This window comes from Eriocheir sinensis, chromosome 3 (genome assembly GCF_024679095.1).
Source record: "Eriocheir sinensis breed Jianghai 21 chromosome 3, ASM2467909v1, whole genome shotgun sequence".
Classification (NCBI taxonomy): domain Eukaryota; kingdom Metazoa; phylum Arthropoda; class Malacostraca; order Decapoda; family Varunidae; genus Eriocheir; species Eriocheir sinensis.
In genome coordinates, this window is record NC_066511.1 from 8323913 (window position 1) to 8338892 (window position 14980).

Here is a 14980-nt window from a genome sequence, read left to right on the forward strand (position 1 = left end):
GCTATTATCCTAAAATGCAACGTTCACAGCACTGTATAGCCTTATTTAATATATACAAAATATTTAATACACAATTTCAAATAAAAATAGCTGACATATGAGAGAGTGATGTGTCAGCACTGGGAAAGGCCTGAGCCCAACCAAAACAGACTTCATATTTATGTCAGACTATAAACTGAAACCCTACTGAAGAAGGATAAGGAGAAGTATGTCAAAGGTCTCTCTGAGGACATTGTGGGTTGTCTCAATGCAAGCAACCTCAGACTTGCCTTCTGAGCTCTGTAGAAGATCCGCTCTGAATCCACATCTCAGACGAGTACTATCTGAATGGCAGATGGGCATATAGTATCAGATGTGGAAGTGTAGCGGGCACGTTGGACTGAGTCCTTTGGGTAGCTGTACACAGAAATGCCCCCAAGCTCCCTCTGACTGTTTTGCAGATGGTGGCTGCTGTTCCACCAATAGATGAAACTTTACCTTCTCTTTTGGAGCTGAGAGAGGGTGTGAGGAAGTTGAAGGGTGAAAAGGCAGTTGGGATTCTGCCTTGCTTTATTTAATAATCATTTTAGCCTCTGTCTTCAATACTCAGATTTTTTTCTAATATATCATTATATATGTCATTTTATATTGTTCTGTGTCTTTAAGTTTCCAACTTTTACTTAAAGCCTCTTTTGCTGCTGTCTGTGATTTCAGTGTTAGTTTCAGTGGTCCATTGTTTCCCCCTTCAGAACAACCTAGTCTCATTACATCATTGATCTCCTCTGACAGTCTTCCCAACTTGGCCAGTCTTGCCAAAAATTTCCTCATCATTCTCATTTCGTAGGTCTCCCTTTGGTTCCTTATTGAAATTTTTTCTTCCTTAACCTGAGAACGTCGGCAGACCCTTTTCAGGGCTTTCACGAGTCGTGGCTGTGGTACAGTGGACCCTAAAAAGAGCTCGCCATAAAACACCTAATTCGAGCTAATTGTAGCCAGTGGTGGCATAGCGCAACCCACCATGATTGCCCGAGGTCATTGTGATGGGTGAGTGATCTTGAGGTGGGCTTTTTTGTCATAAGTGGTGCTGTAAGGTCATGGCTTACTGAATTAGCTATCCATACAGTAATCAATTGTCAAATTCTCTATAGTACACAACAAGCGACTCTCGGCTAGATGCCAGGCGTCACGAGACTGTTTATTTTGTAAAAAACACCACCGAAAAAGAATGGAGTTTGAGTAAAAGTAAATATTTTTAACGGCTTTATGGTTATGAGAGGAGTACTCTGATGTACGTTCAATGCCCTTTACTTAGTCTCAAAATGCAGTGTAATTTTGTCGTTTCTCGGCCATTTCTCAGCTTTCCCATAGCCGAAGCCCATGGGTTAAGGCCCATTATAACCACACTTTTCTTTTTTCCAGCCATTTCTCTTACTAAATTTTCCTTATGTCTCAAGACCTTCTTTCTCCCTTTCTTCCTTGCGATCACGCTTCTGTTCCTTATGTTCACGTTCCTGTTCCTTCAAAATTTCTCAAAAATTATTTCATCTTTGTCATTTTCCTTCTTCCATTTATGAAGTTCTACAACCACTGTAGACAACTTTTTTTCTATGTTCACATTCAAACCATGTTTTCTCTCCTATAGTTTTTATTGTGGAGAATGGAACATATATCTCTATTCCTTTGTTGTATATATTCATAAAAGTGTCATATTTCTCTGGAATATTAGTACTCCTCTTCATATCAGTCCAGTCTACCCCACCGAAGAAAGTCTTGAGTTCAATGTAATCTGCCTTAGCGTAGTTTTTCCTTTTTTCCTTATAAGCCTCTTCCTGATATTCACATCCTTCCAAAGTTTTCATCTCCAATAGTTCATGGTCGCTCTTTCCTAAGGGGCATTCATGATTGACTCCTTCATCCAACTCCACGTTTTTTGTGAAAAATAGGTCTAGTCTTGATGGTTCGTCATCCCCTCTCAACCGTGTTTCTCCTTGCACCCACTGTGTCATCAGGTTATCTGTTACCAGCTTCAATAGTTTACTTCCCCAAATATTTTCACCACCCTCCGTTACAAAATCTTCCCATTTCACTTCTTTGCAATTGAAGTCTCCTGTTAATATTACCTTTTTATTATTTTTTATTTCATCTGTCAGTGCCCATATTGTATTTTCCAGCATAGCGTTACATCTTACTTTATTCCAACTTTTGGTTTTAGGGAGGACATAGGCTGTTACTATGTCATTCTTCTCTCCACCTTTTACCAGTACCTGCACAGCCATCACCTCCGCACTGTCATTTCCATATCTCACTTCAGTCACTTTCAAGCATTATGAATAGAAATGAAGAATTAATCAAAAGACATACCTATAAATTTAAGGATTTCCATCATATGTAAGTTTATGTGCCATCTTAATTGTCTTTTTCAGCTCAAATGATTATGGAAACCATTATTCTACCTCTGCCACGAAGAAATCTGATGATCATTCAGTTTTAAGTCAAATTTTGCAGCACACAGCCAGGTTAGTGGGAGACATCTTTGCATGCTTAAAAATAATATCTTATGCCATAATGGTGTAGTAACTTATCTTAAAATTCAAGATACAGGTAATTCTCATAATTTTCACTTAAGAATATATGTAAAGTCTGGGAGTTCTGTCTTTTGATTTAAAATGTTAAAAACTTAATGGATGTCTGGGACATAAAACAAACTTTTTTTTTCACAGAAAATAGATAAGTCTGTATATTTTGCAGTACGTTATACTTACAGACTGTGCAATACTCTTACTCTGCCTCTATTTTTTTTCTGTATTCAACTCCAGTTCCACCTCTGACTTTTCATTTCATGGCATATATTGTGTTATTCTAAATAAGCAATGTAAATTAAAAACTAACTGCACTTTTGCACTCACATTATTCCAAATTTCTGTAAATTAAAAAAAAGCATAAATTGAGAATTAAAACTTATATTTTGATATACAGAGCTTTTTCACCAAAGTTTTGCATCATTAATATTGTATGGTTCACAGGGCTTCTGCTGCTATGTGCTACAGGTCTCAATGCTGGTCAGCACAGCTACTGTACTTGTGCTGTTAAACATTCAAGTGTTAATGATGTAGAAAGTAAACATACAACCATAAACAAAGCTGAATTTATCCTGGTTATAGGGAGGCAGATCATTTTTCTATTTGAAGAGTGAGCTGAACATCAAACCTATAGTTAGGGAATTTCAAATTATAAATTAATATCTCAAAAAAATTCATGCCAGTGGCCTTATAATGCGACAAATGCATGTTTAGTTTACAAACAATTAGATATGTGTTGCTGCTTGAATTTTTCCACATAATACTATATTTTTTTATTTGATATCTTTCAATGTTTGTTTGGTTTTTCATTCAACCATATATTTTCAACAGAAATTTCATCACATCTATTTCTTTTTAGTTTGCAGCATTGTACTATTGGCATCTCAGATGGGCCATGTTTGTTATTCCTTTATGAGAACCAAAAAATTAAGTTTGTTCTCTGAATTTATAACTCAGATTGTAAAGATATTAATATGTTTTTATTTTGACCCATAGAGTGTCGAGTTTGGGTATGGAAATGGGTCATGTCAGGTTGTATTTTTTATTTCCATTATTTTTTTCCTCATAAAATCTAGAAAATTACAAATCCATTGATGTATATATATTAATATTATGTGATAACTCAAAGTGTTGCTTCCCAACGATTCATATTTGCATCATTTCCCCATCTCGGAGGTCAAGATGTCACACAAAAAATGTGAAATTTATTTATAGAGTTTTGTATGCTGTTATTATGCTTCTATTACACACTTTCTTCAAGTATATAGTAAATATGATAAATACATATCTCTTTACATAACAAATTCATAGAAATACAGTGGTACCTCGTGATTCAAACTTAATTTGTTCATGTGGGCTGTTCGAATTGAGAATGTTCGAATTAGGAAGCAATTTATCCCATTGAAATTAATGTAGAAAAAATTAATCCGTTCCAAGCCCCAAAATCCTCATATTTTTTTAACAGTTATATGGGTTTATGTTGTGCCCTGTGGCCAGATCACTCAAATAAATACAATTTAAACACTTAATATTTGCTGGGACCTACCAGAATTGGTCTGTCTTATAGACTCGAGGGTATTGCTTTGAGATGTAAACAAACATGGCCAGGTTTGATGTACAGCCATCCACTAGTTTGTTTAGGTACAGGCATTAAGTCACTTAATTTTCTTCCTGACTGGTGTCATTTTACTTGAAATAGTGGTAAGTACTACTGTTATACACATTGTTATCCCACACAATTGGGCTATTTTTCAAGGGAGTGTGTGGGAAAAAATGGAAGTCGCGGGTTGGCGTTTTTGAGACTGGAGTCTGCGGTATCACATTTACCGACCTGGCTACACTGGTGGCTTCGTCTGCAGCTGTTTGTTTGTGTTCGAATTGCAATGCACATTCGAATTGGAGGACAAAATTTGTTTGATAAATGTGTTCGAATTGGGAATTGTTCGAATTGAAAGGCGTTCAAATCACGAGGTATTGCTGTATATGGAAAAAAACGTAACATAAAATGGCTGGATGTTCAGTTGGCAACAGCAGATGGCGCAAGGCGGAGTTTGTGCCGCTGTGAAGCTGAAATAAAACAATGCTGTCTCCAATCACCAGTTCTCATTTCCAATTATTTTGAAATCTAACATCCATATTTGTAGGCTTTACTCATTTTTTTTTTCAGATAGTAAAACCGTACATGTAGAAATAGGAATAAAGCACTCGCAAAATATGCTTGAAATTTTGCAATAGAATTACACCTACATGAATTTTCTCAATAACTATTCATATAACATGTAGCCCAGTACAACCAGCCGCATGGTTGGGTAGTCGGTGACTAAACCGGCGACCCCACTGGTTTCTTTTTTTGGACCAGTGAGGAGGGTGTGCTGGACCCCCAGGTGGATTAAAAACAAGACCATTCTAAGGGCAGATGAACTCATGTTTTATCAGAGTCAGTGGTCATCCAGTCCCAGCTATGGGTGAAATAGTGGGTGGTAAACCTCATAGCCCCCTGCTACCTTGTAGGATTTGCCTTTTCTTTTAGGCAAAGGCTAGTGCCACCACTTAAAATAGGTGGTTGGGTTAGCAAGGGCATGCACCTGAAAAATTTTGCTTCAAAAACTTGTATGGCTCGAATACAGAATATTGCCCCCAGTACCCAGCAGCCCTTGAGTGGGCATGGGGTGCGAAGAATCTCCGGACTTAGCTTTAGAATAGGGACGGTGAATGTGGGAATGATGAGAGGAAGAAGCAGGGAGGTGGTGGAGATGCTGGGTAGGAGAAAGGTTGACATTTGTTGTGTGCAGGAAGTGCAATTTAACCCTTTCATTGCTAATTGCTCGCAGCGAGACTATCCCCCTAGGCGCACTCGGGCAGCCCAGCAGGGGGAGGGGGGTCTCTTTTAACCGCTGTATCTCAAAAACTATTCATCACAGCTAAAAAACAAAAACACTATTGGAAAGAGGAGGCCATGATCTATAACATTTGGTTGTGTAAGCCTCTCCTGCGATCATATAGGCACGTTGAGGGGGGTGTTGCCTGGGAGTGCGACTGGCGCTCGCAGCGAGCTTTTTGCACCACCACGCTAGTGCTCGCTCTTTTAACCTCTATATCTCAAAAACTATTTATCACAGCTAAAACACAAAAACACCATTGTAAAGAGGAGGCCAAGATCTATAAGATTCGGTTATGTAAGCCTTTCCTGCGAATGTACAGGCACGTTCAGCAAGTGACGCTAGTGCTTGCTCTTTTAACCGCTGTATCTCAAAAACTATTCATCACAGCTAAAAAACAAAAAACACCATTGGAAAGAGGAGGCCAAGATCTATAAGATTCGGTTATGTTAGTATCTCCTGCGAACATACAGGCACGTTCGTGTGGTGTTGCCTGTGAAGACGTACATTCGTGTGTGCGCGACGGTCAGCCATATTGAGGCAACTACTGAGTAGATCTCTTGATGGGGTGTTGGCAGGGTAGTTTTGCCAACTTCAAAATTTACAACTATTTGGTCAAAAAACCAGTCAGGTGATAGGTGAAGCTATGCAGAAATGCTGCATTATTGGACAACAACATCCACCAGTTACTCGTCCGTAGATTTTCCACGTTTTTCCGCGCTAGGCTGATATGATTTTCCACCAAATTTAGTGGAAAACCCACAGAGTTGACAATGCTGTGGGGTGAGAAATAGTGTTGGAACACTCATACGCGGGAAATTTGAGTGCGACTGGCGCTCGCAGCGAGGATTTAGCACCACCAGCAAGTTAAGCTACTCCTCGCTGCGAGTATTTAGCATCAAAAGGGTTAAGCGTGAAGGAAGCAGAATGATAGGAAGTGGAGAAGAAAAGTACAAGATGTGGTGGAAAGGGGAGAGTGGTGGAGGGGAGGGAGTCGAAGGGGTGGGGATGATGGTGAGAGAGGAGCTAATAGGACATCAAGGATATTGCTAATAAGAATGGTAATAGGAGAGAAACTATTCAATGTTTTCTCTGTATGCACCTCAGGTAGAGAGGACAGACGAGGAGAAGGAGAAGTTTTGGGGAGTGTTGGATGACGAGATGGCAGGTCTGAGAAATGAGAAGGTGTTCATTGGAGGAGATTTGAATGGTCATATAGGGCAAAGTAGAGATGGATTTGAGGAAGTTATGGGTGTGTACGGTCATGGAGAGAAACAGAAGGGGAGAAAATATTGGAGTTTTGTCAGGGCAGGGGACTGGATGTGGCAAACACTATGTTGAAGAAAGAAAGAAAAAAGGTGGTAACATATAAAAGTGGAAGAGTGGAAACGCAAGTAGACTATATAGTGTACGGAAAGGATGAAGAGTTTTGGATAAAAGAGGTGAAGGTGATCCTGGGGGAAGCGTGCCTGCCACAACATTGACTTCTGTGTGCTGACATAGCCACGAAGGTAGGGAAGAAAAAGATAAAAAAGAAAGAAGAGAGAAAAATAAAAGTATGGAAGCTAAGGGAGGAGGAAATCAGAAGAGAGTTTGAACAAAGAGTGAAAAGGGAAAAATGAGGAAAATAATGGAGGATGGGAACAATTGAAAGAAAATATGAAAGCAGGGAGAGAAGTGTGTGGTGAAACAAAAGGAATTAGAAGAAAGGAAAGAGAGACATGGTGGTGGAATGGAATAGTGCAGCAGGCCATCAAGGAAAAGAAGGAGGCATACAAGAAATGGCAGAAGACAAAGGAGGAGGAAGATAGAGGTGTTTTAAAGAAAAGAAGAAAAAGGCAAGAAAAGAGGTAGCAAAGGCAAAGAAGAAAGCAACAGAAGAGTGGGTGAGGGAGAGAGAAGTGAGAAATTAAAAAAATGAGATGCTTAAAATTGCGAAACAAATGAAACGAGAGAGAGCAGATGTAGTTGGAGCAAAGTTTGTAAAAGATGAAGGAGGGAACATCATGGTGGAAAAAGAAAAGATATTGGAAAGATGGAGTAAATATTTCAGTGAACTGTTAAATGAGGAAAATGAATATACGATAAATGAAACTGAAAAAGTAGAAGGCCCACAAGAAATATACGGAAGAGGAAGTAAAAGAAGTACTAAAGGAAATGAAAAATGGTAGAGCAGCAGGACCTACAGGGCTAACAGTAGATTTAATAAAAGCAGCAGGAAAGGAAGGAGTGGTGGAATTGACAAGAGTGTTAAACGATGTATTAAAAAAGGGAGAGATACCAGAAGACTGGAAAGGAAGCTACACTATACCCATTTTTAAAGGGAAAGGAGATGCTTTGAAATGTGGTAACTATAGGGGGATAAGGTTACTGGAGCATGGCACGAAGGTATATGAAAAAGTCCTGGAGAAGAGGGTGAGAAGGGTAATAAGAATTGATAAATGTCAGTTTGGCTTTTGCCCTGGAAGATGAACAACTGAAACAATATATGCTATGAGAGGACTTCAGGAAAGGTTTATGGAGAAGAGGAGGAGATTGTATCATGTTTTTGTAGATCTAGAGAAGGCATTTGATAGAGTAGCAGGGGAAATTATAAGATGGGCATTGAGAAGGCAAAGAGTACCAGAAAGACTGGTTGAGTCAGTGATGGGCATAGCTGGGCACGATAACAGAAAACCTTATTCCCGATAACTGATAATGGAAAACCTTATCGGTGATAACCAATATTCATTAACTGGAGACACAAATATAGGCGATAACCGATAACTGATACCCGATATAAATCCACAATTCCGATACTAGCTAGCGATAAGTCCGATAGGTGAAAACGATACTATATTGATATTTCAAATAAAAAAACATAGATGAATTCAAATTTTCATTATCTGTATTTTAGAAAACTTACGAAACCCGAAAACCACACGTTGACACGTACCAATGGACGGTAATACTATAGAAACGCCTGAACCGGTGTTGTGTTATTTGGCGTCCCCACCGTCAAAAGCTGGTGCTTTTGTTTACAAACACTGGTCTCTCGTGAACTACGCATGCTCAGACCAGCAAGCGTAGACCTGTACAGTCTCACAAAGCTTTTTAACCGTAATTAAGAGTTGCTGGAAGGCTGCATCAGACATACAGTACCACTACCACCATCCCCGCTGTTTCTAAAACGACACTCTGTACGAGTTGTATTTATATGTACAGAGTGTCGTTCTAGAAACAGCGAGGATAGTGGTACTGTATGTCTGATTCAACCTTCCAACAACTCTTAATGTGTTAAAAAGCTTTGTGAGACTGTACAGGGTTTCGCTTACTGGTCTGAACATGCGCAGTTCACGAGAGACCAGTGTTTGTAAACAAAAACGCCAGCTTTTGACGATGGGACACCAAATAACACAACACCGGGTGCCTTCAATACCATGGCATGCTCACAAACGAATATGGAATATCAAATTTGAGGCAGTGAATAATCAGTTCCCAGGTCCTCTACTCCACATCTGTTAGCTACATCTGCACTGGACACCCTGTCTTGCCACCTGATCCCCGCCATATTCCTCAGCATTCTGCGATCACTTGCTCTCAATACCTCCATCAATTTTCTAGTTAGAGCCCATGTTTCTGCTCCATACAACATCACTGATGGAATACACGCTTGGTACACCCCTGCTCTGCTCTTTAGAGTGATGCTACAATTCACAAGTAAACTAGCCACCTCCCTCCACTTTAACCACGCTGTCGCCACTCTCGCTCTCACTGCCCTCTCCACTTCTGCCTCACAGTCCAGAACATCTCCCAAATAACAGAAATGTTCTACCTCATCCAGCTTTCCTCCATTCACCTCTAGTTCATCCCTCTCAGTTTCTTGTCCCTGCTGTCTCCTTACACAAGCTGGGCATGTAAAATCCTGCACTCCTCTTACATTTCTGAGGCCTGAACATCTAAGGTGGCACCACTGCCTGCAACATGTGCACAAGACAGAATTTACACCTACTCCCTTCCCACACCATCCACATGGATATGTTCCTGATTTAATCTTTTCTCTTGCTTCTTTTCCAGTCACCATGTACAGGGGGGTCGTCTAATATGCGAGAATATGGGCGGTTCAAAGCCTCGCATATCGCAAATTCGCATATTAGGAACCTTAAAAAGCATGTAAATAATGGTATATGGGCGGTCAGCCACATTTTTTAACTTAGTTTCCAATGTAATAAACTGCTTTTTCGAGTTCTTTGGAGGCGCCATAATAACAACAACAGCAACAACAATAGCCCACAGGCTAGCTTGCACACAGCACAGACACAGCTTGTGAGAGCAATGGCTGCTTTAGACGTACTGATGAAGAGAACACGTGGAGCCGTCTCACAGAGTAGAGTTGCCAGATTGCGCCATTGTTTATTTCCCTTCCTTCGGGAAGTGAGTAACAGCAAGCTCATTATTTGGTAGGAAATGGATGTTAGCGAAGTCGGGAACATGAAATGAATGAAAAAAAAACTTTTCTCTTACTACCGAGTCAAGTCACCGCTCCCACGTGCTCCACCCCCCAAGGGGGGGAGGGAGGGAGGTAGGAGGTCGCATATGAGGTGGTTCGCATATCCCAAGTTCGCATATCAGGCGACCCCCCTGTACTTTGTTTTTTCCATATTAATTTTCAAATCTCTATCCTCCATTCCTTCCTTCCATTTATTAAGCTTTTCTTTCACTTCTTTTGCTGTCTCTGCATTTACTACCAAGTCATCTGCATACAGCAGCTCCCATGGTGCCTCTCCTCTTTCTTCCTTTGTTGCCTCCTCCATTACTGTTATAAACAAGAGTGGGCTAAGGGCAGATCCCTGGTGAATCCCCACTCCAATTTCGGACTCATCTGATGTTCCCACCACTGTTTTCATTCTCAATTTTGTACCTTCATATAGTTCCATCACCGATTCAACCAATCTTTCTGGTACTCTTTGCCTTCTCAATGGCCATTTTGTAATTTCCCTTGGTACTCTGTTAAATGCCTTCTCTAGATCTACAAAAACATGGTACAATCTCCTCCTCTTCTCCATAAACCTTTCCTGAATCCCTCTCATAGTATATATTGCATCAGTTGTTGATCTCCCAGGGCAAAAGCCAAAGTGACATTTATCGATTCTTATTATCCTTCTCAGCCTCTTCTCCAGGAGGAGGAGACCAGTTGGTAGACCTAGGAAAATGTGGAGAAGGTGTATACAGGAAGACTTGGCATTGATGGGATTGGATGAGTATTGGGCAGAAGACAGAGTAGAATGGAGGAGAGCCATGAAGCGTCCAACTGCTCAGGAAGAGTGAAGACGGACATTAAACGAAATGATGATGATGATATATGAAAAACATTGCCTTTATGAGTTTCCAGTATCTTCCTTAACCTGCCACAACCGAGAGAGCCCAGATTCGATTCCCGGGCAGAGTGGAAAAATTTGGGCGGCTTTTCCGATACCCAACGCCCCTGTTCACCCAGCAGTGAATGGGTACCAGGTATTAATTGGGGGTTGTGTCCCGTCTCCTGGGATCTGTTCCCTTCTCCTATAATTCCTTCCCCTTCTGTCTCTCTCCGTCATATGACCACAGATGTTGCGCCGACTAAACAAAACTTTCCAAACTTTCCTTAACCCGTAAACTACGGGACCCCCAATCTGATCCATGTCTGTCAAGCGGCAGATTCAAGTTTTTTACAACTCTTACAGAAATCAATTAAATGTATATGAGTGTGGTCTCATTCCCCCGCATCTGCCCATATAATTTTTATCCCCAACCATCTGGTTACGGTGTACGAGCAGGTGAAAGAGAAGCCCCCGCTGTAGTGAACTCCTCCCTGTTGTGACTCATTCATCTGGAATACATGCAGCAGTGTAAGGGGTGGCGGCAACACCGTGGCCCTGCCTCAACGTACATCGAGGGTGTACGCTCTCTTGAGGCAGAAGCGCTTCAAGGTAAAGGAGTACGTTGCCTCCTGAAGGGGTTCTTCCTCGCCATCATCCTGAGGGACCTCCTGGTCGCTCCCTTTGTCACGAAAAAGGGGCTCGTCAGTGTCACTTTCCTCCCCTTCCGATTCGCTGTCAGCCCAGCCAGCCCGCCTCGACTCCCTCATTGTCTGCCTCTCTACATCTTCATCATCTTTCTCATCTTCTGCCTTGAGGATAGTCAGGTACTTGGAAGGCGTGAGTATCTTCAGGGGGCGTTGCTGGTGATGAGATGGGCGTAACGTAGGTGAAGACGGTCCAGGTGTGGGGGTGGTGGAAGTGGAGGTGGTGGTGGTGGAGGTGGTGTGGGGTGGGCTACCAGGACCCCTCCCTCCCCTCACAGCTCCTGTACCTCGTGGCCGCTTCTGTCTTGTTCCTGAAGGTGCTGGTGGTGGTGAAGAGGCATTGGCGGTGGCTGTGGAGGTGGTGGTGGGTGGGCCAGGTCGCTCAAGGCCACCGTGACCACTCCCTCCTCTCCCTCGTGGCCGCTTTCAGCTTGCTCCTGAAGGTGCTTGTGGTGGTGGAGAAGCAGTGGTTAGGGTTGATTGAAAATCTGGCCAGCGTGTGGGTAATCTTCCACCACTCGGTGGTTGTTGAAAATTGGCAGCGTGCATCGATGGGACTCGAATCTAGGTCCATGGGCTCACCACACCCGCATGCTAACCACTCACCCACTGCCTCCCCACTAAAGTAATGACAAAACCTATAATGATAAATTCATAATATGTTTAAGGCATACCTTTTTGACATTTTACAAAAGTTCAAATGTCTGTGATGAAATAGAAAATTTACTGGGATATTGAAGGTTTATTTTTCCTTTGCAGTAGTATCATTGATGTTGGAGCCCTTGAATGCCACACTCTTGAACAACATGAGTACATTGAAAGAGTTAGAACCTACAACCAACGAGTTAATGCAATACCACAAATTAAGGTATGTGTGTCATGTTACATTTTCTGGCTCAGTTTATTGCTTGCAAGTTCTTTTTTGTATATGTGCAATATATTTCAATCCTGTGGTGAAAGCTCAATTTGAGCATCAGACCTTGGTGGAGTTGTACTCCTGTTACTCTTTTCTTCTTCACAGTGTGAATTGTAAATATGTCCCTGTGTTAGTATAGGTCTCCAGTCAGATTTATGTCAGGGAATTGTAGGTCTGCTGATGCCTGTCTAAAATTGTGAAGTTGCTTCGTCTAAATTAAAGTACCATGTTTATATTTTCAGGTGCCTCAATCACTTTATGAACATGGTAATGACTAGTTAATGGATCCATAATTTCAGGAACTTGCCTCTAGACAAGGTTCCACCATGATGATTCAGAACATCAGTTTTAGGATTATATATTTTTTTCTAATAAGTTTGATTATGAATTGAGTTAACACTTTAATAAGTTGCATTTTGCATATGCAGTGGGACTTTTCTTGTCCTTAAATGAGTGAAAAATTATGAAAACAATTTTTACAGTAACTAGAGTATATATATATATATATATATATATATATATATATATATATATATATATATATATATATATATATATATATATATATATATATATATATATATATATTTCATGCCATGTGTTTAGTTTTTGTACTGATGCAGAGAATTGTTGAGTTGTATTGTTTTATTGAAGCACTGATCCAAATATTATGCAGGTTAGTAATCATTATATTTGTTTGTTTCTTCCAAGACCACTAACAAAAGACATCATGAAGTCCAGCTCATATACGACACACCAGCTGTAGAGAGAATTTTGTCTGCGCAGCCAGTGTCACTAGCTGATTTCAACATGGTAAGAATGAAAAACATTATCAATTAAAAGATTTATCAAATAACTGTACTGAAAAATTTATTTAGTGCAGTTATAGCTAGATGGATTGTTTTATCGGGTTTGACTAACACATTATAAAAAGTTTCCTGCATATGTCACGGATATCCTGCTGTGGCTTGTACACATTTGTCTGGGACCCTATTGTAGTTGAAGCTTATACATCCATCCCCCTGCTATCGCACCTAATTAGTTATGAAACTGTGCATGATAGTGGATATTCTTGATAGCTGAATTAAAGAATCAATAGGAATAATTTTAAATGATTATCAGGCATCTGATTTACCTACACTTTGTGCCTGTTATACTGCTCTTTGGAATGCTGTACCAACCTATTGTAGTGCAGCTGACTTGCCTGATGGGCAAGCCTCCCATAACTCACTCAGTGAGTGGTAGGTACCTCTTTGGCCGACTTGGTTAAGGAGTGGCTTTCCCGTCTTGCTAGTTGCTGGTTTGATCCCCGGCGCCGGCAAAACCTTTCCTTGTCTGGATTAATTTCTTGTGTGTTTTGTTACACGTGACAGTTGTGTGGAAGTATAGAAAAGAGTGAATTCAGGGCATTACACTGGTGGTGAGAGAGAAAGAAAAAAAATATAAGCATGGGGGTGAGGGAGGTATGGTGGGTAATTAGGGGGGTGGTACCAAGAAGGAAAAAAAAAAAAAAAAAAGTAATGGCAAGAGAGGGGATATAATGGCAAGAGGGGTGAATGGAAGTCTGACCATAGGGGGGAGGGACTTAACACTTATGATACTTAGACACTTATTATACTTAACACTCAATATTCCTTGTGATCAATGTAAATTCTGTCCTTAACTTAACATAGGCCCCAGGTACTACAATATTATACTTACAACACTCACAACACCACCTTATTACACTCAGGGATGATTGGGGTACCTATTCTTGCAAGGTTGCTTGGTCAATGTTTGCACAAAAAGAAACAGGAGTGGCTGTGGTTCACCTGTTAGCCATACATTTCCCAGTGGTGTAGGGGGAGGTGATCCAAAATGGACATTCAATCAACTGAGCACAACAAAATGACCATATTCCAATCATTTCAAATAGTCCGTTTGAGCGGAGGATTCCATGGGTCCTTTCCTCCCCTCTGCTCTGCCACTCAGTCCCAACACCTACTTTTACCTCTCATATGTTAGCTGTTGCTAACATATGAGAGGGAAAAATAGGTGTTGGGACTGTGTGGTAGAGCAGAGGGGAGGAAAGGACCCGCTAAATCCTCCATCCAAACGAACTATTTGAAATGGTTTGACTATACCAAGATCAACATCTCCCTGATAATATTCCCTTCACTTGCTTTTATAGATGACCATTGATCAGAAACAGCATCCATAGTTGAATGAAACACTTGTAAAAGGTAAGAAGGTGCAGCAGATGTGACACTGGCCATGCCCGTATAGCTATGCAGCTGCCTTTGTTTACACCGACCCCCACCCCAACCTGTACCTGTTTTACCCCCCCCCCCCCCCCACGTCAACTCGGGCGCCATTTGACTAAAACCGCCATTTTGATGCAATATATTGACTCCATTGTGTAATGTTACACAATGTTTGGTGGCCATTTCGTGAACCGAATGCAGGGCAGGGGCAGGTTCACTTTCTAGCTACGCAACTCCCACATGAGGCAAACCGAACAGTCAATCAGCAGAGAACAACAAAATGGCTACTGACAAACAGCAGCTCTCTCAATATTCCCTCAGCAAATCTTATAGGCAACCAT

General features: G+C 41.0%; 1 protein-coding gene across 2 annotated transcripts in view; it reads left to right on the forward strand.

Moving 5' to 3' along the window:
- The window catches only part of LOC127004387 (ragulator complex protein LAMTOR1-like), a 39698-nt gene that overhangs the window by 18452 nt on the left and 6266 nt on the right, over positions 1–14980 (forward strand). For both annotated transcript variants that reach the window (XM_050872034.1, XM_050872043.1), the window contains exons 3-5: positions 2403–2495; positions 12240–12348; positions 13108–13209. In XM_050872034.1, the coding sequence (XP_050727991.1) occupies positions 2403–2495; positions 12240–12348; positions 13108–13209 (304 nt within the window). The remainder of the gene's footprint in view (positions 1–2402; positions 2496–12239; positions 12349–13107; positions 13210–14980) is intronic.